The sequence below is a fragment of the Rattus rattus genome, chromosome 1 (assembly GCF_011064425.1).
Source record: "Rattus rattus isolate New Zealand chromosome 1, Rrattus_CSIRO_v1, whole genome shotgun sequence".
NCBI lineage: Eukaryota > Metazoa > Chordata > Mammalia > Rodentia > Muridae > Rattus > Rattus rattus.
This window is the reverse complement of record NC_046154.1, coordinates 244,371,734-244,396,912: the sequence shown is the minus strand read 5'-3', so window position 1 is coordinate 244,396,912 and position 25,179 is coordinate 244,371,734. Positions and strand designations below refer to the sequence as shown.

General features: G+C 40.4%; 1 protein-coding gene across 1 annotated transcript in view; it reads left to right on the top strand.

Annotated features, from left to right (window-relative positions):
* Fam135b (family with sequence similarity 135 member B) overlaps positions 1-25,179 on the top strand; it is a 277,326-nt gene that overhangs the window by 159,020 nt on the left and 93,127 nt on the right. Inside the window, exons 5-7 of the mRNA XM_032916392.1 lie at positions 13,899-14,038; positions 19,766-19,836; positions 23,288-23,461. Coding sequence (XP_032772283.1) covers positions 13,899-14,038; positions 19,766-19,836; positions 23,288-23,461 — 385 coding nt within the window. The remainder of the gene's footprint in view (positions 1-13,898; positions 14,039-19,765; positions 19,837-23,287; positions 23,462-25,179) is intronic.

Here is a 25,179-nt window from a genome sequence, read left to right as displayed (position 1 = left end):
TGAGATGCAACTTACATAATGGTAAAGTAAAATAATTGAGACGTGATAATAGGTCCCTAAAGGAGACCTATCAGAGAGGATGTGGGCTTGAGGACTGTGTATGTGTACAACATAGAAGGATGGGTTAATGCTAGTATATCCAAGAGACTAGAAAAGTCAGGGTTCTGCTTCACCTTGAGGGTTTTCTGAAAGTCATCACCCACTATGTTCCTTTGCCAACTCATTCATTCTGTCAGGGAAACTCCTTTAACAGAAAGTTCCTCCATAATAATAAAAAGACTAGAGCTGTCTTAGACTTCTACTCAAATCTGAGTGAAGAAGCCATAGCTAACTTGTTGGCATATAATCTCTGTGTGTCTAATAATCTAGCTATAGCTATGTTACAGTGTACACTTTAGTGTCCCTTCCTCTAGAAGAAACAACTTGCATGAGTTGTACATGTAGTCAGCTTGTGTGAGCTATGGGAACTGAAGATGGATAAGGTTGCTTGCTTATATTGTTGTTTCTTTAGGGAATTATGTCATCCTCCCTGCCCCCATACCTACTATCAAACACACTTTTGACCATCATTATTTAACGTATTATGTAGAATACGTTTGTATTTTATCTTTTAACTTCATTTAGGTAAATGTTTTATCATATGTATTTTAAACTTGTAAGTTTAATATGCTAGTAGTGCTTTGCTCTCCATGCTAAGACTGGGTTTCACATCTCCATAATTAGACTTACCAACAGCATGATGCTGGAAACTCCCAATGTTTCCTTTGATGGCTGGAGGAGTTGAGATGCAGGGGTGTAGTGATGTACTCATTTATGCTTACACTTGCTTGGCTCCATCATTGAAATGTTTTTGAGCTACTTCCACGCGGCTACTCTGGAGGCTCCTCATGAGTCCTCATGTTTTCTTGGTGAACCACTTTACCAATTAATCCATACCTCAGCTTTATTCTTCTGTTTCTCTTTTCATGTGGATTTGTAAGATATTCTGGCTTCTGTCAAGTTTCAATTGAAACAATGCAGGGAAATACTCATTTTTTTCCTTTCTAGGCTCTAAGTTTCTTTGTTCTCGACTTAAGTGTGCTGCATTTCCTCTAAGTTTTAATTTTGTAACACTTACAGCCTTATAACTAAGCAAATTCTCACTAGGTTCTTTGTAGAAAGTGTTTAGTTTGTACATATTGAAGCCTATGGGATCTGAAATTATCCCCCTTGTTGCCAGGACTGAGTGCCTGGGAAATGCCGCACCACTCCATACTTAGATTTCAGTGAGTACTTGGGGTCTAAGTAACTAAAATATGCAGATGGGTGAGAAGGATGATCTCCAGACTCCATTGAATTACCTTTTCCCTTTTAAGGAAGCGCTGTTGAAAACCTCAGTCCTGTGTTGCACTATCATCGGCTTTGGTTTGAAACAGTTCAGGACGACACTTAAAGTTTAGGGTGCAGTAAAAGACATGAGCCCTGAAAATGTTCTAGTTTATCTCCCTTGAAATCAATGTGGTTTTGCTTCAGTTTTCTGAGCTATGTGCCAACAGCTGACCCACACTTTCGGGGATTGGTAGTAATAGCGCTAATAAATTTCTGTTGACTGCATGGCTACATGCACCAAGCAATAGACTAGGAATTTTGTAAATATAGTACACACAACCATCCCTATAACGATCTTGAGGAAAAGCCTGTGTTCTATTTTGCCCAAAGACCTGGAATCTGATATCTCTTTCATGTATAAATCCTCTTTTGCTATAATGTCAAATTTAAATTCCCATGTGCTAAACTGCACTGTATGTGCAAGATATACATAGATAACATACATATGTTCGGAGAACATATAAGAGACTTTTTTCTTCTCTCAAAATTTGCATTCTAGTCAAAAGACAAGTCAGTAAATACAAACTAAAAGGTATTATACTTTATGGACAAAAATGTAGAGCTGTTATGGAGTCAAGTACATGAATTTACAGACTCATGACTGGCAGGGAGGCAAAGAATTGCTACTAGAGACTGGAGAAATCAGGAAAGTTCAATGTCAAAGTTACAGATTATCCCAAGGAAAGACTGAATAACCTTGTTGCTCAGTATGGATATCTTGACTATTTGGAAAGCTGTAGGGTACTAACCACTTGGATTGAAAAGTATTTCAGCACTGAACGGGGTAGAAGTTAGATTTGGCAGTGCTACAGAGTGTGTGGCACACTGAAGTAAAGAAATACTAGTACAGACATTCTTGTAGTCAACTATTATTTCCTAAAGGAGGAAGTGGTGATAGGATGTGCAACTTGGTTTTACTGTGTGTTTTATTTCTGATGAGAGACTATAGAGAGGGAGATTACATTTAAAAATCACTAAAAAAGACCTAACCTAGGAGGAGGAAATTCATATGTAAAATTGGACATGAAAAATAGCTAGGACATTTTAATCATTAATCATGTATATTTTTTCAGGCCCAGGGGTAGGTATGATGAGTAACATGACTCATGTAGACATATGGGGAGATAATTACAAGATGCTGGGGATCATGAGAAAATGTGTAGGTCAGCTCAGTAGCGGGTAGGGCTGACCTCTGGAGATGCACAGGGATATTTAAGCCAAGTGCTTTACTCTGAACTGTCATGACAAAAGACCTCACAGAAATGGCATAAGAGAGAAAAATATTTATTTGTACTTATGGTTCCAGAGTGTTTTAGGGCATCATTTCAGATAAGGGACTGTGGAACAGCTTGGAACATGGTAGTAGGCAGTGTTCACATCATAGCGGACCAGGAAACAGAATTGGTAACAAGAAGTAACCAAGTATAAATCAGTTCCTGAAATCTATACCCAGCAACCTGCCTCCTCTAGGTGGGTTCTACATCATAAAGTACCACAGGCAGCTGAGAACTAAGCTTTCAAACCACGAACATGTGAACTATATTAGGAAGAGTAGGCAGTACCCTGATCCTTGCTGCCAATAGCTTACAAAGGGCCAAGAGGGGCCTTAGCTATGATGACTAATAAAATCATTAAGTATTTTTGTGTCACTGAAAGTTCAATATTTGGCAGGAACACTTTTTAAGTATGGGCTTCTTTGTTTTGGCTCATGGTTTCAGATGGCTTGACTTCATTAGGTTGGAGAAGCATGTTTAAAAGCTTAGTTCCTGATAGCCTTGAAATAGGTTAGAGAAATGGGAAGACACCAAGTCCTGCATTGATGTCTCAAATTTCTGCCACTGAACTGGGAACACGGTGAGTGGACCTTGTCAAACATTCAGCCATTTCCAAAGACTGTTAAAAAAGCTTCTTGGGGCTAAGGTAGGAAGTGGAGGAGTTGAGAACAAGAAGGGTTCCAGAGTGGACAGAACAAGTACCTCTTCCATTCCATGCCCATTGTGTCCAATGGAAAAATAATGGTTTGGCCCAGCCAAGGATAGGGCTGAATAAAGTGACCTCAGAATCTAGGTCACTATGCTCCTTACATACTGTGTGAGGTCCCTAAGACATGTAAGCTGACAAGAAAAGCTGAGGCCATAAAAAAAAATATCAGACATGTCTGGCCCTAGAGTAACTCCAAAGTCTACATTCAGAGCAACAACATATCAAAGTCATCACTTAGCATCTCTTTTAAATAGTGGGAATAAATTCTGGTGGCCCCTCCACTGTTCTGAAGTTCAAGTGGTTAAGGACACCTTGTATTATAGAACAACAACATGAAAAGTTGAGATTAAATGATAATTGCAGGCATAGGAAAACGAGGTGGAATGACCTTGGTTTGGGAATACCTTTCTTATTTTTTAACAAGGGGGAATGTTCAGCAATGGCAGCAGGTAGGGGCCATTGTAATAATTGATGTCTATCACTTTCGGTATCTGTCTCTACTATAGCCAAATCGACCCCCTCCCCCTCTCCTGGGCCTTCAGGTTTCCCAGAACTCATAAAGGATTGTGCCTAGTGGGATATGCCTGGCATGCATTATGATGAACAATACTATATGGAATGCCGTATCTCTTGACCATCTATTTTTACTCTGTACTACACAACAGAGCTGGGTATGTGCACTATTTCTCAAGGTGGGAGGGGCAATTGAGGAAAAATGAGGCACTGCAGGAGAGGCCAGAAGAATACAATGATGTGACAGCTCATCCAAGGCTTGGGTTGGGCCGGACTATGCCAAGCCACTACAGGAAACCTTTGGGATACTGGTAGCCACATGATACTGCTTGCTCAGTAGTAACTGTGGGAAACCCAGCTATTTGTGTAATAAACCATGATTCTTTGTTGGATTCTGTGACCTAGGCCAAAGTCACCATGAGCTAGAGAGCATCACTGTGCTCCTTACAACAGTCATGTTCAGGCAGGGACACTGCAGCACTTACAAATGTTTGATTAGCTGCAATTGCAGCTAAACTTAGTTCTCCTTGGGAAGCATATGGCTGCGACAGATGGTCCAGGAAGGCCCAAATCACATAAGCGGGCTCTTTGTTTCACAATTGCTGAGTTTCCTGATGACTTATTAACAGAAATGTACCTCTCTCTCTCTCTCTCTCCCTCTCTCTCTCTGTGTATGTGTGTGTATGTGCATGCATACACATGAATGTGCATGCCTTTGTATATACATGTGCATGTGAGTGTATATATGTGTATGCATGTATTAAGATTTAAAGTTGGAACTATAATAATTCTATCCTCAGAGAGTCCCATGCTGTGGTTTTAGGCATATTTCATACCTATTGTATTGTTTACAAAGAAACATGTATTTATGCGGAGTGCAGGTCAGCATGCTAACTTAGCTGGAAAGAGAGATTGCATCACCAAGCTCGATTCTCCACTTGGCATGTAGCTCACTTCCATAGATGTGGCAAAACACAATGGGAGGGTCTGCCTTGGACACAGTGTCTATCTTTGACATAAAGGTCAAACACATAAAGCATCATCCCTGCTCAGAAAGAGGGGGGGCTACAATTCTTATCTCATAAATAAAATATATATTAACTCTTGGAGTCAACTCAGATTCCCCAGAGAAGAGAGTATGGTAAAGTAAAGTAGAAATAAATGGATCAAGGAACTGTTGCCTGGCACACTGAGGTAAGAGTTGTTGAAGAAGCCAAGGGGGCCTGAATGGAAGGAGGGAAACAACATGCACTTAAATGCTTTCTGTTCCAGAATGAGATAGTGTGTACATGTGTTTGTCTGTGTCTATTGTGGTAGAAGACAACACTCACTGCTGTGCAGAGCTGAAATATCCCCAGTGCTGGCTGTGCCTGTAAAGGAACTAAAGATAAAAGATTTAAAGAATTTTTCCCTAGAGTCCTTCCTCCAGGTGTTACTAGAGAGCTTTTCTGTGCTCCATCTGAGCAAAGCCCACTGTGCATTCCGTCTTCTTTCTTTTCCGTATAAACAATGAACAAATAAACCAACAAAATACCTAAGCTCTCTACCAGACTACCCCCATTCTCCCATGATAGCTCTATTGGTAAAATCCTGTAGTTGACCACATTATAACACACTAGTTGCTAATTTCATCAAATAGCATGTCTGTTCAACAATTTTGGCTATCCATCATATGTTATATCCTACACAAGCACTTTCATAGACCCGTCCTGAGCTGGTGGTACTCTCCCCTCTCCTGGTCACGGTTCACAGCTAAGAAAAACTGAGGCCCAGAGTGGAAGAGGTTTAATGCACACGTAAACACTATATAGATCCATAGATCCCAATGCCAAGAGCAAACCCACACTTTTCAATTCAAATCTGTCCTTAAAAAAAAAAGGTATATGACTATTCACTTGACTCTGTTGCTGAAATGCAAATTGAAATACTTGAGACTGCTTAGAAATGGGAACAAATTTGGAGGAAGCCCAGCTGGTAGGCTGTTGAAGGACTAGAGTGTACTCCAGGCTTCATGCTAGCCTTTTCCCTTTGTGAATACAGAGCAGTGCATATTATTGACCAATAAAGTGTTATCAAGTGCTGGACTGACTCGGCTCAAACTAATAGGCAGGTCATTGTGGCTTATAATTAAGCAATTAAACCCACTCAATGTTGATGGGAGAAACTCCCTAGCAAATTTCAGCAAGAGTTCTTGCTTATTGCCAGATGTTTAAACCGTGTCTTAATTCAGCTCTTGGGTTTAGTTGCCCTCTTGCAAGAATGAATTTGTGCCAGAATATAGAACCTGCTTTCCAAATTGACGTTCCCTTGCAGAGTAAATTAGGAGTGAGAAACTCTCAACATTAGAACCATGGCACTGGTTTGGGAAGACTTTGTCAAATTGTCCTCCTTCTGCCTTGTGTTCATTAATGACTAATGGGGTTATTGACTGAGAATATGTAGAGTTGTGTGGCTCTGATAACCAAAGTCTACTCTCGTACTATTCTAGAATTTTTGATGAAACAGAATAGATGTGAAAGATCACCAGAAGTGAAATGTGAGAGAAAGCAATTAGGAATCAACGGGCAAAGTATTAGAGATCATCCCTTTCCATTATATTCTCAGCAATAAGAGAAAAGGGTCTAGCACTTTGCCAATATGGTTATGTAGCTGAATTGTGAAAGATCAAGTAAACATGTCAAGAAATAGGAACATGAAACAACAACCACCACAACACAATTGAGCCACCCTGCTATTAACATTTGACGTTGAACACATAATAAGCTACATGTTCATAAATTTCCTTATGAATAAAATGAAAGCTCATATAATCAATGTCTTGGTTAGGGTTTTGTTGCTGTGAAGAGACATTACCATGACACTTCGTAAAAAGAAAAACATTTAATTGGGGCTCGTTTACAGTTTCAGATGTTTATGCCATATTGTGATAGCAAGAAACATGGCAGCAGGTAGGGAGATATGGTGCTGGAGAAGGAGCCAAGAGTTCTATATTTTGATCCACAGGAAGTAAAAGGAGACTGTGCCACACTGGGCTTTGCTTGAGTATAGGAGATCTCTCAATGCCTGTCCCCACAGTGACAGACTTGTTATAACATGGCCACACCTACTCCAACAAGGTCCCACATCCTAACAGTGCTACTCCATATGAGTGGAGCATTCAAACACATGTGGCTATGGAGTCTATTCCTATTCAAACCACCAAAATCAATGTGATACAGAAGGGATGCATACAGAGCATGTAAAACGTTAGACCTTGGATGACCAATCTGAAGCTAGCTCCTAGCTGTATTCTAGAACCTCTGAATATTCAGTCATAAATAGGGAGGGCATCCTGGCTGCCCCTACCTACCACATTGAGCTAATTGAAGACATCGTCTTCAGTGATGAGTCACTCTTGTGCCATGGGCATTCATACTTCACACCCATGTCTACACTAGTGACCCTGTTTAAACCCTGTTTTTCACAAAGCAAAAAAAGAAAAAAAGAAAGAAAGAAAGAAAGAAAGAAAGAAAGAAAGAAAGAAAGAAAGAAAAAGAGAGAGAAGAAAAAGAAAAGAAAAGAGTACATGAAAGTGGATGGGCACTTGGTGTGGAGAAAGAAGACAGCAGTGGAGCAATGGAAGGAGGAAAGGAGAGGGTTTAATGTTCCCATAAGTTACTATCCAAAAAGTATCAAATTATAAATTAATAAAAAACTTGCTGAGAACATGCTGTATACCATGCACCTTAAAATAAGCTATCATAAAACAAAGAAAGAGGAAGGAAAACAGACTTTGTGGGGAAAAATAAAATTGTCTTCTCCTTATAACATATTGTAGTAGTAGTTTTGTAACCATATAGTTATTGAAAATGTCTGTTTTCCAACTCAATTTTGTGTACATAAAATGTCACTTTTATTAACAGTTTTCAATTATGCTTCATGAAATGTTGCAAATAATGCAGCATCATAGACAATGCTGCATTCTTTAATGGGAAATTATTCACTGAGTTGAATCAAAGATCTCATTCACAGACAGTAAGTAGTGTAAATCCGACATACACCACAGGAACCCTATAAGGAATCCCAGTGTTCTGCTTAGACCTGATGTGTTTGGGTCAGTAATAAATAAAGTCTATGCATGAATGGATCTAGTTTATTAAAAGTCATAAAATATATTAATCTGGGTATATATGAGAGGCATTAACTTACACTCATACCTATAGATGTAAAATACTCAGCATCACATCCACAGTGGAGTACTTCAAATAGCAAACAACAAAAAATGGTCAATAGTCATTGAGGTATAATAAAACATATATTACGAAGTATAGCCATGGAAGTATAGTAAATTGGCAATCCGTTATTGATATGTCACTAATGAGGTATGCTTCCCAAACTACAAGCACCATTAGAACTACATGGTTTCAGTATCCCAGATAACTGCTTGTTATAAATTCCTTGTTATCAGAAATACTTTTCTCCCATCCCACATTGGGCAGAAAGTCCTGAGTTTACAGAGTTAAAGTAGCTACTTTCCATATGCTGGATCTGATCAGCTTCTCATTTCTATACATTGGGTTGACAACCAAATCTACAGGAATGAGTAGAATTAGAGCTCATGAGGATGCCCATGACCTAGGTGAGCTCCTTGCTGGTCCAAGCAGCTGTTTAGATCTCTGGAGTCCCTGCTCTGTGCTCTTTAGGTGTCACTGTGCTCTGAATATTTATCATCTCTGAAACTGACAACAAACTTTGGTTATCATAACAGTTTTGTACCCTGGGACATTAAAAGACAGCAGAGTTAAGGCTCTACTTTGTGGGAATGATAGCTACCATTACAAAAGGGTACACAGTACCATGTGCCATGAATGCTGAGTCAACAAATTCCTGTGCATTCTAAACCTCCCAATCTGTGGTAATATGTAATTATACCATAAAACATACCTAACACCCTTATATATTCAGCTGGGGCTCTACACAATGCAAACTTTCTATCACATGGAGACAGGTCCTAGTGCAGTCATAACAGCCTTTACCCAAGAGGGCCTGGGCCACAGAGTATTGAGGGTTTCTCATGTTGGTCTTTACTTTCTTCGCTTCCTTGCACTCTGGGAACAAATAGTCCCTCCCTGCTCAACACCATATCTGGGTATCATTTGGATAGAAACATTTGCTCTTCCTAATGTTTCTATAAATTTCACAGAGAATGAAAAAAAAACAAAAACAAAAACAAAAACAAACCCAAAACCAAACTGTAAACTAACAAAGAAACTGAACAAATAAGACCAAAAAAGAAAAAAAAAAAAGACCACCACCACCAACAAAAATAAAACAACAACAACAACAACGCCCTCTGTGATCCTCATGAGTTCCTGCTTTTCCACCATGTTGCTGCTAGTTCAGTTATCAAATGGGCACCTGTATCATTTACAGTATGTGCTCCAATCCCACCAGTCAGCAGCATGTGAATCACAGTTTGAATTCACTTATCAATGTGGTTTTGCTTTGTGTCTTCCTTGAAAGGTTTGGCGGAAAAAAGTAATCATCTTGTTTCATCTTTTCATCTTTCTTGGAACAAGCAGAAAACGAACAGCCTACAGTCATCATTGTGCTAACCCTGCTCCTACTTGGAAATCGGAGTTTTGAGAATTTTACAGTTGAAAACTTTATTCCTTGTCCATCATTTCCTGGAAACTAGGAAGGACAGTTTTTTGTGTTATTTGAGCTCAGATTCAGTTACCTGCCCGAGTCCAAACATCCAGAAAATTAGTAGGCGTGGGTTTCGTAATGACTAAGACCCTGTTCTGAGCAGTCTTTCTTCTTCTGACATCCTGGAGGGACTTCCACACTCAGCTGATGATTTTTCCAAAACTGTGTTTTCTAATGGGGGGAAGCAGCACTCTCTCACAGAATATGGGTTGAATTCAAGAAAGTTCAGAGGTGTAGTCTTGGTATTTTATTTAGTGCATGTCACAGTGCCCACTTAGCTGGATTCTAGCCTGGGGATCTGGTGGGTATCTTTGACTTTTTGATCATTTCTCACAACCTAATTGCTTGCAGAAGTCCTATGTTCAATCAGAGCCAAGATCAGGAGTAAATGATTAGTGAGTGTCCTTTTGTCATTGAATTCTACTAGATGAGTGGCAGCTCCAGTTTGTCATCCATGCTCACAGAGCTCCTCCCACCAAGATTGTGTGTGTCTGATGTGTATGAGGACTGTCTCAGCAGATAAGGACCTTCATCAGAATTTTAAACATTCCAAGGTCTATAGGTATGATAAGTATTCATTTCACTCATAATAGGGGGAAATGGAAAGATCGAGTCATAAAACTTTGTTCTCTTGCTCTTTGATCTGAATGAAGGCATTTCTCTACCCTGTTCACTTTGCTACATGTCACCTTCTTTCCCCAAATATCATTGTCATTGTCTTCTTCCTCTTTCTCCTCTTCTACTCCTCCTTTTTCTTCTTCAGGTATGTCTCTGTACCTGTCCTTTTATTAATTAAAGCCCTTATGCATCTCATACATGGCGCTAATCTCTAACATGGAGAAGGAGAGAAGTATTTGGGAAGACTTGAGTGTACGTCCTCTTACAGTGTACTTAGAGTAGGTCTGTTGTATGAGGAAATTTCAGTATTCATAAATATATCCAAAATGAGAATAGAGGACAGCTCTGTAACATGTGCATTAATTTTCTTTTTTTATGTGGTGGTATCATGGCTTCATCTTTTATGTAGTCCACATAACTTTTCTACAATTCAGATACTTCTCTAGTTCTTTTTGAATTTTTGCTTTGAGATGAATATTAACCAAGTTACCCAAACTGGACTTGAACTTGTTCTGTAGCTCAGGCAGGTATACAGTTATCCTGATTCTGCCTCCTGTGAAGCTGGGATTATAGACCTTTGTCACCAAATCAGGCCATTGTGCTTTAGGTCTCTGTATGATACAGACTATATACTTTACCCTTTCCATGTTCTGTGTGTCTGGTCATGAGAGTAAGAAGATGCATTGATGATGTGAATGGATCCCCCAGTCTTATAGGGAAACATACCCCAAAAGAGCAGAGGATCCAACGTAAAATACTTTAGGAAATATTTTTGCCAAGAAGAGAATTGTTTTCCCTTCATTATTATAAGAGGAACAAAAAAGGTTGGGGTATCCACACATGGACTATCATCACTGGAGGAGAATACGTAGGTATAGTCACAATGGTGTTCACTTCCAAGGAGGATGTCCTGTGACTGGTGTACCTTCCCTTATAAATGAGCACATAATCCCTTGTTGAGTGATGTTGGAAATGGAAATCTGCTAAATGCCTGTCTTGGGATGAAGAAGGTGTTCTGGGGCTTTGGGATTTTCAGTGATGACAAATGGTATCCTATACCCTCATTTGCCAATCTGATCTAAGTCAGGAGACATTTGTCCTTAAAGGCCTATGTAATGACAGTGAATTCAACTGAAACTATCTAGAAAGCCCATTTTCAACATAGCCAAAATGCCATCACTGTGTACCAACCCATGGATGTTCCAGGTCGTAGGATCCTGGTCTGTTTGGTCTTTTTATCCACAGTACTCCCCCTTGATCAGTGTGGTTATGGCAATATTTCATAGGAAAAGCTGCTGTGATAACAGATGATGTCGCTTCCCCAGAAAAGAAACTGGCTGTGTTTTTTTGCCAGCTGTCCCCCCTGGCAGAAGATGGCGCATGCTGCTATGACCTTCAAGGTAGTTACTCCATCCATCCAGCTTTCAAGTTGTTGGTTTGACTTATAGATCAGCCAGGCTCTGACAGGGGAAGGAAAGTGGAAAGAGGTAAGGAATAAAATGTTCAGGCAATAAAAACAGAGGAATCTATACATAGAGGAGATTCTATTTAAAAGTTCTATTAACTTGAAACTAACTTGGTCTCAGTGGAATTTAGAACACATAGAAGAATAAATTTATTTTGGCTTACAGTCCCAGAAGGTTAGGTGGGGTCAGGGTTGGGGTCAGTGACAGCAAGTACCAGGCATGGTAGGTAGAGCAGGAATCAGAGATCTCACATCCTCAACTCCAACTTCAAAATAGAGAGAGTAGAAAAATGAATGTAGGTAAGGGTCTTTACTTTAAAGGCCTGACTCCAGTAACATTTCCTCCACCAGGGCTTCCTAAACCTGCCTAAACAATGCTACCAACTGAGATTATAGTTCAAAGCCTGTGGGTAACTACTCACATTTAATCTCCCACAATCCTATTCCATTTTTGTGCTTTTTAGAGTACTAACATTTTACCAGGAATGTAGTAAATTTCATCAATCACCTGGAGCTTCATTTTCTGTTCGGTAGACAGATATGAGGACAATCTTGCATGGTACCTTTCCATAGTGAATGTTTTAACAAAGGCAATTGTTAAAAAAATAATGTTACAGACATATATTTCTCACAACTTTGGAGAATGGGTGTCTGAAACCAGGATATCTGAATGGCTGGACTTTCAGGACTCTAAACTGATAGATTTAAAAGTTCTCTGCTCTGTCACTCTGTAGAAGAAATGAGTGGTTCATTCTTTGGGCTCTTTCTAGAAGTAAAAGTATCTCGTTCACAAGGGTGTACCCTTTGCGGCCTTGCTACAGAACTTGGAAGTTAAGGTTCACAATCTCTGCCTTGTGTTAGGTCAGTCACCTTCCCATTCTTAATAAGCCAATTAAAAGTAGAAAGTATTCAATCTGTCCACACCAGAAAAGAGAATAATGATAAGCAAGGAGACCCTCAGTCTATCTTGGAGTCCTGAAGTGAGATGGACATTTAAATAGGGGGTGAGAACTATGTTCCTATGCACTTTATCTAACAATCCTTCAAGGTGTGGTCCCATGCACCATGGGTCCATCATTATCTGGGTTTCAGTCTTACCTTCTTAAATGGTCTGACAAGTTGTAAGAACTCTATGTACTATCTTTTAGGGAGACAGATTCTCCAGGCTGACTGGAGCTCTTTCCTTCTCCCAGCATGCTATTATCAAGGAAGTTCCCAGTTCTTCAGGCCCGTTGTTCCAATAGTTGTATAGCCAGATTGAGAGCCACAACTGCCTCTTTAGGATATCATCATTTCTGCCAGGCCATTTACAACCTTATCATTCTCACAGCTATCTTCAAGTAATATCACTTGAAGTTTATATTTGAGCCAATGAATTTGGTATAAATATGAGCCTTCAATTCCCAATAAGAAAATAAGGAGGCACTAGCGTCTAATTTGGGAGCATACTTATAAGAATATTTCTTGGAGATTAGAAAAGGCACATTTAAAGTTCTTTGGAAGCTATTAAGATTGCTTTATAGCTTTATAGATGTATGCTATTACAAATAAGTAATCACTGCCTTGAATAAATATTAACATTATTTATCTTAACTTATTACGTGCTTTTACCCTCTGAAATATATATGGTAAGCATAGGCATGTACCTATTTTATGCACATGATGGCCCTGGGCAATGGATGCAGATTAGTTTTGCTGTTTATTTGAATTAACATTGAAATTTTTTATTGATTATGAAATAGAAAACAGAACACACTGAAGTTCCAACATAATGTGTTTCATTCATGTGCTTGATAAAGAAGTATGATTAGAATCTAATATTTGCCTAAATTTCTCAACAGAACATTCCTCAGATCACAAAGACTATGACAGCATTAGTGTGTGTGGGGGAATAGAGGATGGGCTCTGTAAACACTAGGGAGTCTTTGTAGACAGGGCACCTTCTCTACTTCATAAACCATATTTCTTGTTTCCTGGATGGAGGTGAATGGATTCATGTGATCAGGTGAGAGATTGTGAAGGTTTTAACTTCCAGAAAGGTATACTGCTTACAGCAAGAGTGACTTTACCAGAATCATGTGGCTTATAAGGCACTGATCAAGGCTCTTTGGTGAGATAGTTTACTCCAGTGATGGACTATCACCCATTTGTGATCTTAAGTTTTAGAATTAAGTGTTCTCAAGACCAGAAAGACACCTGATGGTATTGTAGTTTCAGCATGTTTCTGGAGTGCGTGGCTTCCTATTGATTTCCTGTTTTGCAGAGAGCAGCAGCCTGCATTCAGCCTGTGTCCATGAGAGTGTTGTGCACAGTCGTGTCTTCCAGATCTTATACAGAAATGAAGAAGTGTCCATAAATGATGCCATGCTCTTCCGGGTTCATTTGCTCTTAGATGGTGAGAGGGTAAGTCTTGATCTGCCAGCCACAAGAGATTGTCTTTCTTGATTAAACCTTTCCCTCTTACGCTGGATTCCACAAGAGTGAAGGAGAGGCTACAGATTGATTCTGAAATCTGGTAAGAATTTATGGTTCAGATATTCACCTACTTCTGAAGCATTTGTTTTCTTCTTCTCATTCACATGCCCACTCACTCCATAAAGCCTCAGTTGCGTGAAGTCACTTCTCTCTTGTTCCTATGTACCTCTGCTCAAGCATGGTGCCCAGGAATTCCTCAAAAGATGTCTTGGCTTACCTGCTCTTTTCAAGCTCTGGGTTAGGTCATTGGATGAAAAACAGAAGTAGAAGAAGGTGACAAGGTCCTCTGTCTTCAAGGACTGATAGCTCAGTTAGCAGGCAAATTAGAAGTATTATGTCTTGTTTAGCAAGGCTGCCCATTGCTGGTTGAAAAATCAAGGGCCCCATGTATACGGAAAGAACTTGGGGGTGCTCAAGTTCTGGGGCTGGCAATCACTCACAGAGGAGCTTCCTTTCAGAAATAAGTAGTAGAGCCCATCAGACAAAGAGAAAGGACAGAGCAGAGAGGAGGAAGAGAAGCCCCAAGCTTGGTACATTGTTCTTTTTGATAGGTGCTTGACTAAAATGTTCCCCTTTAGGCCTCTAGAATTTATTGTTCTTATTCCCTGGGTCAACAACTTGAATCTTTGTGGCCACATCCTGGCTGATTATTCTACAATGAAAGAATTTATGCTATCAAGAACAGTACTTTAAGTAAACCAAGAATACTCTGGCTAACATCGCCCTCCCTGCCCCTGCTATGTAGCAGACACCTAACCAGAAAACTCTGCCTGTATTCCAACCCTTGGCTTCCTGGACACATCTTTTATGATCTATGTAATGAGGTCCGGCCTGACTTACCTCATTGACAGCAAAAACTGCTGCAAATTAACTCACATAGCTCTCCAGAGAAGGATTTCTGAATGCTCACAATGTCTGTACTATATGCTGGAGAGAAAGTAGCAAAAAGGAGCGTATGCCTGGTGCTTTGATGCTGGTCTTTACCTATGAGATTCACCCATGCATTATCTAAACATCATCCCATCTCAGCTGCATCATAGTCGGCTCCCATCCTTAACAGTTTAAAGCCCTGCAGCTTCAACCTTGTGAGTTATAGCAGACTGACACTGAATAGAGAGCATGTTTCTCAAGATATAATGTTTTCTTCTGCATGCAAGCTTGCTTTTCTCTATAAACTAATATTTATTGTCTTAAGAATAATCCATATGGTATCAAGAAGTGTTTCAGCCAATCACTATAGCTCGAGCAGTAGTGACTCAAGCGAACAGGACAAGTCTGAAATACTGCATTGGAGATGAAATATGAACATATTAGTTCCTTTCAAATATGTATCTATTGATTTATGGAAACTAAAGGGTTGCCATAAAGTAAAGCCAGTGGCCAGAAAATGTACTGTCAGCTGCATTCAGCAATATGCTGGAAAATACTCATTTGAATAATGGGTGTTTATCCAATGAGCACATTGTAGAAAATAAGATCCAGTCTCTTTAGTGAGGTCATGGATGAGAACCAAAATGAAGTATGGAATATAAAGAGAATTAACTATAAGCCAAAGAATCTGATGGGACATTTCACAGTGACTGTGGAAGCCCTAGAGTATTTTATTCATATATGTTGTAATGATGTACATGCTTTAGGGAAAATTACAAAATAAGAAGACAGAGGATTGGTAGAATGAGCCAGAGAAAAGAACAGACTCATAAACAGAGACAAAGCCATTGTCAGGGTAAATAAAGCAGAAAAATATGCTTGAGCATCTCCATTGTCTAATGATAGTTCACATGTGGAGAACTATGAGAACTATATTCTCAGCAGTCAAGTCAATGAAGATGTATAGATTAAACAAGAAGATACTTAACCCAATGAAGAAGGAGAGGGAACGATTATAACAAAAAGGGATTATGAACAAAATTATATAGCAGAGTTCTTATATGGGTTGTCACCCTTTAGAGGTTAAATGACCCATTCACAGGGGTAGCCCAAGACCATCAGAAAACACAGGTAATTACATTATGATTCATGGCAGTAGCAAAATTACAATTATAAAGTAGTAACAAAAACAATTATAGTGTTGGAGGTCACCATAGTACAAAGAACTGTGTTAAAGGCTCACAGGATTACAAAGGTTGAGCACCACTGTTTCATAGGTATAGGAAATCTCTAGAGGAAGATTCCTTTGTACACTCATAGGACAGAAGCTAGGTAATGCTTTTCAAAATGCTAGTTCCCAAGCTCATTGCCAATCTAGTGAGTGCTTCAGAGACTAGGAGGGTAGGGGCTAAGTTGATTTGGAGCAAGAAGGCTTTGGCGGTCTTCCCACAGAAAACACTTGAAAGCTTTAGGACCTGGAACAACAGTACACTGGAAAATAATAGATGAGTCAATGGCAAATTTAGGGTGACAGGGACTGGGTTTCAAAAATTTTATCAAGTGGCACAGGAACGCCACAGATGTGAACATCAAAAAGAGAGTTCAGGATATGCTGTGGGCAACCATAGTCATCTCACTGAACGCAGCCTATTTACCTTGTTCTAGAGGCAACAATCTTGGAGATTTAATCCAAAGGAAAAGGGATGAGATTGACCAAGGTACAAGTATTGTAAATGAGACCAAGGGCATGAAGGCAGTTTCTTCTGCTGGCTCTGTGGCTATCGATGAGTCTCAAGACAAAGACAGCAACATCTGAGAAATGGAGGAAGCCAAAAGCTGATCCACATGACAGGCAAAGGTAGCCTAGAGAGCTGAGTTCAGTTATACCTGGGAGATGGAGCACTCCATGCATACAACAGTCAGCAGAAATGGACTGTTAGGGTGTGTCATACTCCCGAAGATACCAGTGATAGCCCGAGGTAGTTGAGGGAAGTAAAGCTCCTTTTAGATAATGATACAAACTGGGTCTAGCTATAAGGGCTGTCCAAAAGGTCTTATCACCAAGAGCATCTCATATTTGTTAGAGGAATTCCATTGGGATTTTTGCTGAATGTAATTTCTCATTGAGTCACTGCAATGTAATGAGGAGCTTTCTCAACTGCACGTGATAGATGAGCATTCAGAGACTTAGAGCTGTGACTTGTCTCTGTCACACCACTAGAGATGTGACAATGCCATGGTTTAAACAAGAAGTTTCCAAAGAGCATTCCTGACCACCATGAAGATGCATTGGGAGAACCTATCCTCTGAATTTCAATCTCAGTAGTAAAGTAGAAATAACATCAACCATAACAAATTGTATTATTTGAAACTGACCAATCCTTTTTGTATACTTTCTTATTTAGTTCACTGAGTATAATGCTGTAGAGTAAGTGGAATTATTTTACTCCCATGTTATGAAAGAAAAGAACCAACAGAGATTCAATAAATAGATTCAGGATTTGTATGCGTGCATTCTGACTTTAGAAGCTGCCCCCCTCAGCTTGCAGGCTACAGTGGATCTGGGGGTGGGGGAATAAGTCACTGTGATAAACATACATATGTAGGTATCTTGCCATTATAATATATGGGCTTCTATAAACATGTATGTGCAGTTATCTTGCATGTAAGGCTTATGGGGAAACAAATGAAAGTCATAATCAGGCTCGGTCTAGTCTCAGTCCTCACAGAATTGCGGCCTGTAAAATCTAGTATTCACAGGAAGTTCTCAATACTCAGTGCTTGCTCAGAAGGCATTTAGGGGATTTACTTTTCTCATCTTATATCCAGGGAACCTGTGGTGAGAGCTTGAGTCCCTTTGGTTGTGTATGAAGCAGGATTTGTGGTTATGCAAAATAAACAAGTTATTTATAGCCCCTGGATTTGGTAAAATGTTAGTTTTTAAATAATTTTTTAAAATAACAATTTTTTAAACCACAAAGGCCTAAAGATAAATTCTATCCGTATGTATCTGCTTGAATTATGCTTATCCAACAAGACATTTACAAAGAAACCTTTGGATGGGCGATGTCTGTTCCTATGGGATGAGGGTATTCTTGTAAAGAAAGAAAAATCAAAATATGCAAATGTGGGAGAACAGTTTTATTCCTCAAAGATGAATACACACAGCCTCTGTAGCAGGACACTATTCCTGGAAGTTGGAGTCTACAATGAATAAGAACTAATGTATTCCTTAATGATGAGGAGATTAGGGGAGACATATGGCAAGAAAATAGTCAGGGTGCTTTGCCTCAAGTAGAGAAGCACCATAGTGTGTAAACCCATGGTATTTGAAGGATTTGCCTGATCCAAACAGAGCTAACAAATGTCAGCCCTACCTTGCCAGATCCAAAGATTTTTTTTTTCCTCCAACAGCTATAAACCCACAATAGGAATGTGAATGCGAATTACCTGAATTTTCAACATTTGCAACTTGTTCAAAACATTTTTTTAAAATACCTTGGGGACTAAATAAAATGTGCCTGGCTCACGGATTTAGCTCTTGGGTTTCCAATTTATGAGCTGAAAACAAGCTATTGTACTCAGAAGTGCTGAATGTGAAGACAGAAAGGAAGTAACTCACTGTGAGTTGCAGAGGCAGGCCTCAGCCAGGCAGAAGGAAGACAGGAATCTAAGCCCTATGGCACGAGGGCAGCACCAATACCAAGGAAACCCACAGAGTACAGATCATGAAGACTGGTGTATAGCATATAAAAGACCTGAGAACAGTATTTGGGGGTCACATATGGGAAGAATTATCTCTTCTCCCCCTTTTAATGTAAAAATAAACACATGGATAAAACTAAAATTGAGGGAAAGAGTTCATAAAGTTGAAGGAGCTTGAGTCACCTTGGAAATTACTTAAACAGAGTGAATGGCAGCTTCCTCCCCACAACATGTGGATGGTGCTGCCAGCCATGGGTGGGGACATTTGAGTGTATGTGGTAATGTCATGCATTACTGCACAAGTCTCATTCTGCTGACAGGTTACTCCACCATTCTTCCCCTAGCAGGGGCTATTTAGTCTCTTACTCAAGCCTGGAATCCATGTCAAATCCATACAAAAATGAGACCTAAAATGCTTGCGAGAAAGACTATGTTAATTCCCCCTTTTCAGTTTCAGTGATAAAAATAAGCTGACAAAAACAAGGATTTATCCAGCTCACAGTTCAAGCATAGCCCATCACAGCAGGGAAATTAAGGTCACAGGAACTTGAAGCAACTGGTTACGTTGTACCCACAAACAGGAATCAGGGAGCAATCAGTACATGCAAATGCTCAGCCTGCCTCTCCCTTTTATGTAGTTCAGGATACTTGTCCAGGGAAAGTACCATCTCACACTCGTGACGGGTCTTTCCAATTCAATTTATCTAACCAGGACGATCTTTCATTTATACACCAGAGGTTAAATAAACCCTCGTAAATATCCCTAGAGGCTTACTGCTTAGGTGAGTCTGTATTTCAACCAGACAATGAAGATTGAGTCTTATAAGGATGCTTGTTTAATAATTGTTGAAAATATACTTTTACCAGGGTGGCTGTATAAATCTACTCCTTCCATTTTCCATCTAATATTCCTAAGTACCCTGCTTATCCAGAATTCCACAGGGTACGCAGAAAGATTCTCACTACACATCTGTGGCACTTTATACCACGATTCTGTTTTTCTGCTTAACGAAACAGTCAGTTAAACGTCCCGACCAGATTACTAGTTGACTGCTGAACTGCTTGGTCTTTCTCTTTCAGGTAGAAGATGCACTGAGCGAGGTCGAGTTTCAGCTCAAGGTGGACCTGCACTTTACGGACAGTGAGCAGCAGTGAGTGTCATGAACATCCTTGGCCTGTGTTCCTTCTCCCACCACTAACTCACACATGGGGCTTCCTCAAAGACAGAATCCTCATAGTTTCTCTACGATAACCAGTTTCTGGTAATCTGTGATGTCCCCGTCTTCCTGATTCAAGTAAACTGATCAAGAAAAGCCCTCACAGGTGTGCCCGATAGCTTGGGTATTAGCTGATTCTTGATGCTGTCCAGTTGACAGCCAAGATTAGCCATTACACTTTGTCTTCGAGAGCCTGGAAGAACTCACTCACTTGGAGCCGTGTTGCTCAGGTTCTTCACATAGAAAACTGCCAACTTCTTGCCATATTAATAGGTGTCTTCTACTAGAAGCACACTTTTTTCCTATGTGGGAACATTTAGAGCAATGTCTCTGCGAGTCTAGACGATCAAAATCCCTTTCAAATCATTTTTACTGTGGTACCATGTGTTCATACTGAACATCTGTTATTGTTCTTCCACTCTCTGAGAACCGAAAATCTATTTATGTAAAACTTGCAGAGAAAATAAGCAGGGGCAGTTCTCCTCCTTTTTATAACTGCATTGTTCAAGTTTGTTCTGTGACTTCTACTGCCTACCCTGAGCTGACCTCTACCCTCTACCGTGGGGTGCACTATTTGCTTCTTAGTCTTCTTTTATTCTTTTAGGAATTAAATAAACACTATTTCCCCAACATATTAAAACACATGATACAAAAACCTTTAAGCTCTTCTCTCAATTTTAGACTTTTTATAAAAACTAGGCCTTCTTCATCTAGATGTTCTCAACATACACACACAGAGAGAGAGAGAGAAAGAGAGAGAGAGAGAGACAGAGAGAGACAGAGAGAGAGACACAGAGAGAGAGACAGAGACAGAGACAGAGACAGAGACAGAGACACAGAGAGCTGTTTCTTTCTTGACAAGAACGCTTAAGATGGGATTTCCCCGGGATGGTAGAAGTCCATCCATCTACCCCTCAGTATCAAAGCCCAAGTTTGTTCTTCTCATACCCCTACCTTGATCTGAGATCTCTGTCTTCATCCCTCCAGCGACCACCCAGTCTGAGGTCCCTATAACTCTTGACTTCATAAATTCTATTTCTCCATATGTCTAGTTGCCTACAGAACCACACTGTCAATCCTAAACATCGCAGAAGTTATTGCCTGACAAGATCTTCTAATAATTTTAATGACATTTCACAGTGGATGCATTTGATGAGTTTTCCTTGCCAGCAGAAGAGCAGGTAATGGAGAGAAAGATACAGGGAACTCATCATGCAAAGCACTCTTTAACTAGGACATGGGCAAATTCCTACATTTTTCCAAATTTCAATAACTTATGAGATAGAAATCAGGCTTTGAATCATTATTAAGTCAAGTAGATTGTTTAGTTTTTCTTTTCTCCTCTTTCTTAGCAGCATATAGAAAACAAACACAAAAAAAGAAAACAAACAAAAATAGGGAGCCTGTTGTTTAATCAGTGGTAGACCAGCTGGTGACCGCCCTCTGAGGTATTACTAGGACAATGATGTCCCTAGACTTTGGCCATAGTAACAGTGGTGCTGGCATCTAATGGGAAGAAACTAGCAATGCTGCCAAATAGTAGAATACACAGGACAGCTCTGTTTTCCACCAAAGAACTCAGTTCCCAAAGTCAGAAATACTGAAGTGGAGTCACATGCTTTGGACTACCACCCTATCTGTGTTTTCTGACTTGAAAGGGTCCATTAGTCCTGGTTTGCTCAGGGCCACCATTCATCCGAACCTGCTTACACAGGGCCAGGACACTCATCCCCACATAACCCTCCCAGTCCCTGCACAACTCAGCAGAGAGGAAATTCATTAAAATAAAGGGATGGTAGTATGTTCTCTCAGTTGGCTTTAAATTTATTTATTATGAGTGTGCAGAATAATTCTCTTTTGCCTGTAAGATATTAACTTTTGCTGTTGTTTAATTATTTTGTTTGTTTGGGTCCTTTATAAGAACTTCCGACATTCTCCTGTCTCCAATATCCAAGTTCATCTGCATTTTCTCTACATTGAGGTTCCCTAGGAAGTGTGCTTCTTCCCCATGAGTAGGTGCCATCCATTGCACAGCACCAAACAATGATTAATTTTCTCTTTAACTCTTCCTTATGAAGGAGGCTTCTGTTATGCTTAACTTCTTGTTCTCACTGCCGGAAGCTGATGACTAAATGGGCTGAAAGCAATGCTATGCAGTAACTCAGCACAAAAGAGAGTCAGAAAGTCTTGGTCTGGCATGGCAGTTTTTCTTGTGACTGTGAACAAGTTAAGCAAATCACATTAGCTTCACATATTCTTTTATGGGTAGGATAGGATAAGCAACCACGTTATATGAGTGTCAATACAGAATATCCAGTCCCCAGTCAAGACTCAGATCATTGTCATCCACATAAATGTGAGCTTGAAGCCAACAGTTACTGACACCCCTGGCTGGATTCTCTCCTTCTCTTTATCAGGTATATTTCTGGTCAAAACAAAATGTGTGGGTTGCATGAAGTTACATTTGGCACTCAAAGTTAAGTAGCTGGTGCTCCTTTGATCACAAGGAAGGGTGGTCTCTTGGTTGGCTGTGAGAACCTTCTCCCTCTACCTCCCCCTCTTTGTTCTCTATGTGCCCATCATCTCTGGAGGAAGAAGAGATAGTCTCTGTTACACTCCTAGAAGATGCTCATAGTGGCATCCCCCAATCAAGCTCTGGCTTAATGCAACTTGCAGAGTCACAGAGGCCATTCTTTTAGCATCTGCTTAGTAACTCTTCCCTTTTTGTAACAAAAGGTACGTCTGGGTTTGTCTGTCTTTGACCTGTCTCTTAGGATCGGATATGCACTGAATACTAAGTGGTAGACCAAAGGTAACTGGCCACTTCAGAACGCTGGTCAGACTATTTCAGCACTGTGTTCTGGGAGCCATTTAGCCTTTGACCACTCCGTCAGTCATTAGTTATTTCTATAAGCACAGGCTTAAGTACCGTCTCTATTGTTCCTTGTACCAGTGAAATGCTAGTGCTGTAAACATGCGCTCTTTAGTTGAAGATCCTGCCCCTGGGGTTAGAAATCCTACAGCGAGTACAACCTCATAAAATCCATGCATCGTTTTAAGAACAATGGTCATTCTATGAGCAAGAAAAGATGGGAAAAGAGTCTGAGAGAGTTGTGCCTTTGAGAGGAGTGTGGGCAAGAGCTGGTCATCACCCCCATCTCTGAGGCGCAGGTTTAGTGGTGCTCACAAAGGAGCTGAAGCCCAGAGCTGCTATGAGATCTTCTTCATCCTGCATTTATCAATCAAGGGACACATTCTTTTAAGGAGACAGAAATATTGCAGGACTGAGTGAGACATCGAGGCTGAGGCTGCAAAGGGAAGTTGCTTAAATGACAACAGGGCCAACCAAACCATGCCCACGTGAGCTCACTCACTTTTCTTTCAGGCTGAGAGACGTGACTGGGACTCCGATGATCAGCAGTCGCACACTCGGCCTGCACTTCCATCCCCGGAGGGGTCTGCACCACCAGGTCCCTGTCATGTTCGACTACTTCCACCTGTCCGTGATCTCAGTGGCCATCCACGCTGCGCTGGTGGCTCTGCAGCAGCCCCTGATCAGGTACAGCGTTAGAGGTTGCCCTACCCACTCATCACACACATCTCTGAGAGACAGTGCTGAAGCACACCAGAGAAGCTCTTCTCTGGCTGCTGGCTTGGGCTTGGGTCTCACTGTGCCCCACAAAAGAGGTGGGAGAAGGTTGAAGAGAACTTTGGGATCCCAGAGGACATTAGGGGATTCCAGGGATGGGTGGCTTATAAACTGTAACCCACACCTTGAGGACTTGGCTTCTTCCCCTGGCCTCATGTTTACCTAGCTGTGACTTGAGAAGCTCCTGGTGTATCTGAGCTACCTAATCTCTGTCTGTAAAATTGGGAACACTGATATGTATCTAAAGTTGCTTTGTTTTTTTTCCAATTCTTTTGATTACTTTTAGGATCTTCCAGGTTCCTAGTTCTTTCTTATTTAATATTCAATTTAAGCCTAAATTATTTATATTTTGACATCTTCAAATGTGTATATTTTACATTCTGATAATTCTTACTCCCTCCTTTTTCTCTCTATTCCCACACCTGCCAATCTCCTTTCTCCCCAACAAGGATTTTTACCACATTCACATCTTTCATTATTTTGTGACCCACTGAGTTTAATGAGGGCCATTTGTGACAGGACTAGTACATTACAGAGGCCCACATCTATTCTTTCCTCTAGTTCCTTTTCTCTCAAATGCACATTTGATTGGAATATATTTTGCCTTTGCCCTTTGTTGACTCACTCTAAAGCATCCCTAAGGTGCAGAGAAGAACTTAGGTTTCCTTCACTGTACAAGTGAAGGGGCAGAGATCATAAGAGCTATTGTAGTGGGCTAAGCAGGGCTATTCATCAATGTCCCAGATTGGTTGAATATATTCATTTATATTCATTTATATAATTTTAAAACACTGAGAACACACATGAATATATATATACATATATATATGCAGTAGAATTTGGGGTAAATTCTTTTAGCACAAAGAAAGGGGATTTGTCCAGTTCTCTGTTCCAGACACTTCTGAGAGTTTTCCTGTATGTGAGAAAAGCAGGATCCTCGATGATTTCAATGTCCATGGCAAAAATGCTCTGATCTCTGTTAGGATCTGCGAGTAGAAAATGAGTTCTCTGCTCTTGGACATGATATATGACTGTACCCTTGATCCCGGTTTACTCATCTGCTTAAGACTGCTCTCTGCTCTCAGAGTCAGTTCAGAATCTCAGTGAGACTGATTGACATGATGCGGATCGAGTAACGAGGATGAAAAGTTTCACCCGAAGACAGAGTATATGTGGCTGAAGGGCAAGGTAAATTGATTCTGGAAAGGCAAACCTGGATTTCAGGGAGGAGAGTTGGGGGAAAAGCTAGCAGTGGGAAGTCTGAATGGAAGTTAAATCAGAGCACACAGCAAAGAGCAAAAGAAAGGGGGATTCAGAGGAGCAGACAGCCATGAACAAGAGTTGTGAGCATGGAACTGAAAGCCAAGGTCAAAAGGTCATGGCCAGCTGGGTCTAATGTTCTTATGCCCAAACCTTTGCTAGCTCCTAGATTAAAGGTCCTAGATTGAAGGAAAAGAAGGGACATGGTTGTCACTTCTGGCATCTAATGGTTGCATAAGGAGGATCTGTTGTACTCCAGTAGAGGCATCAGGATACATATACACAGTAAAGTCTGCAAAGGACATGCAGGGTTCTCACAACAGACCTTTGATTTGGAGAGTCCAGAATTCTGATATGTGTGTGCTGTA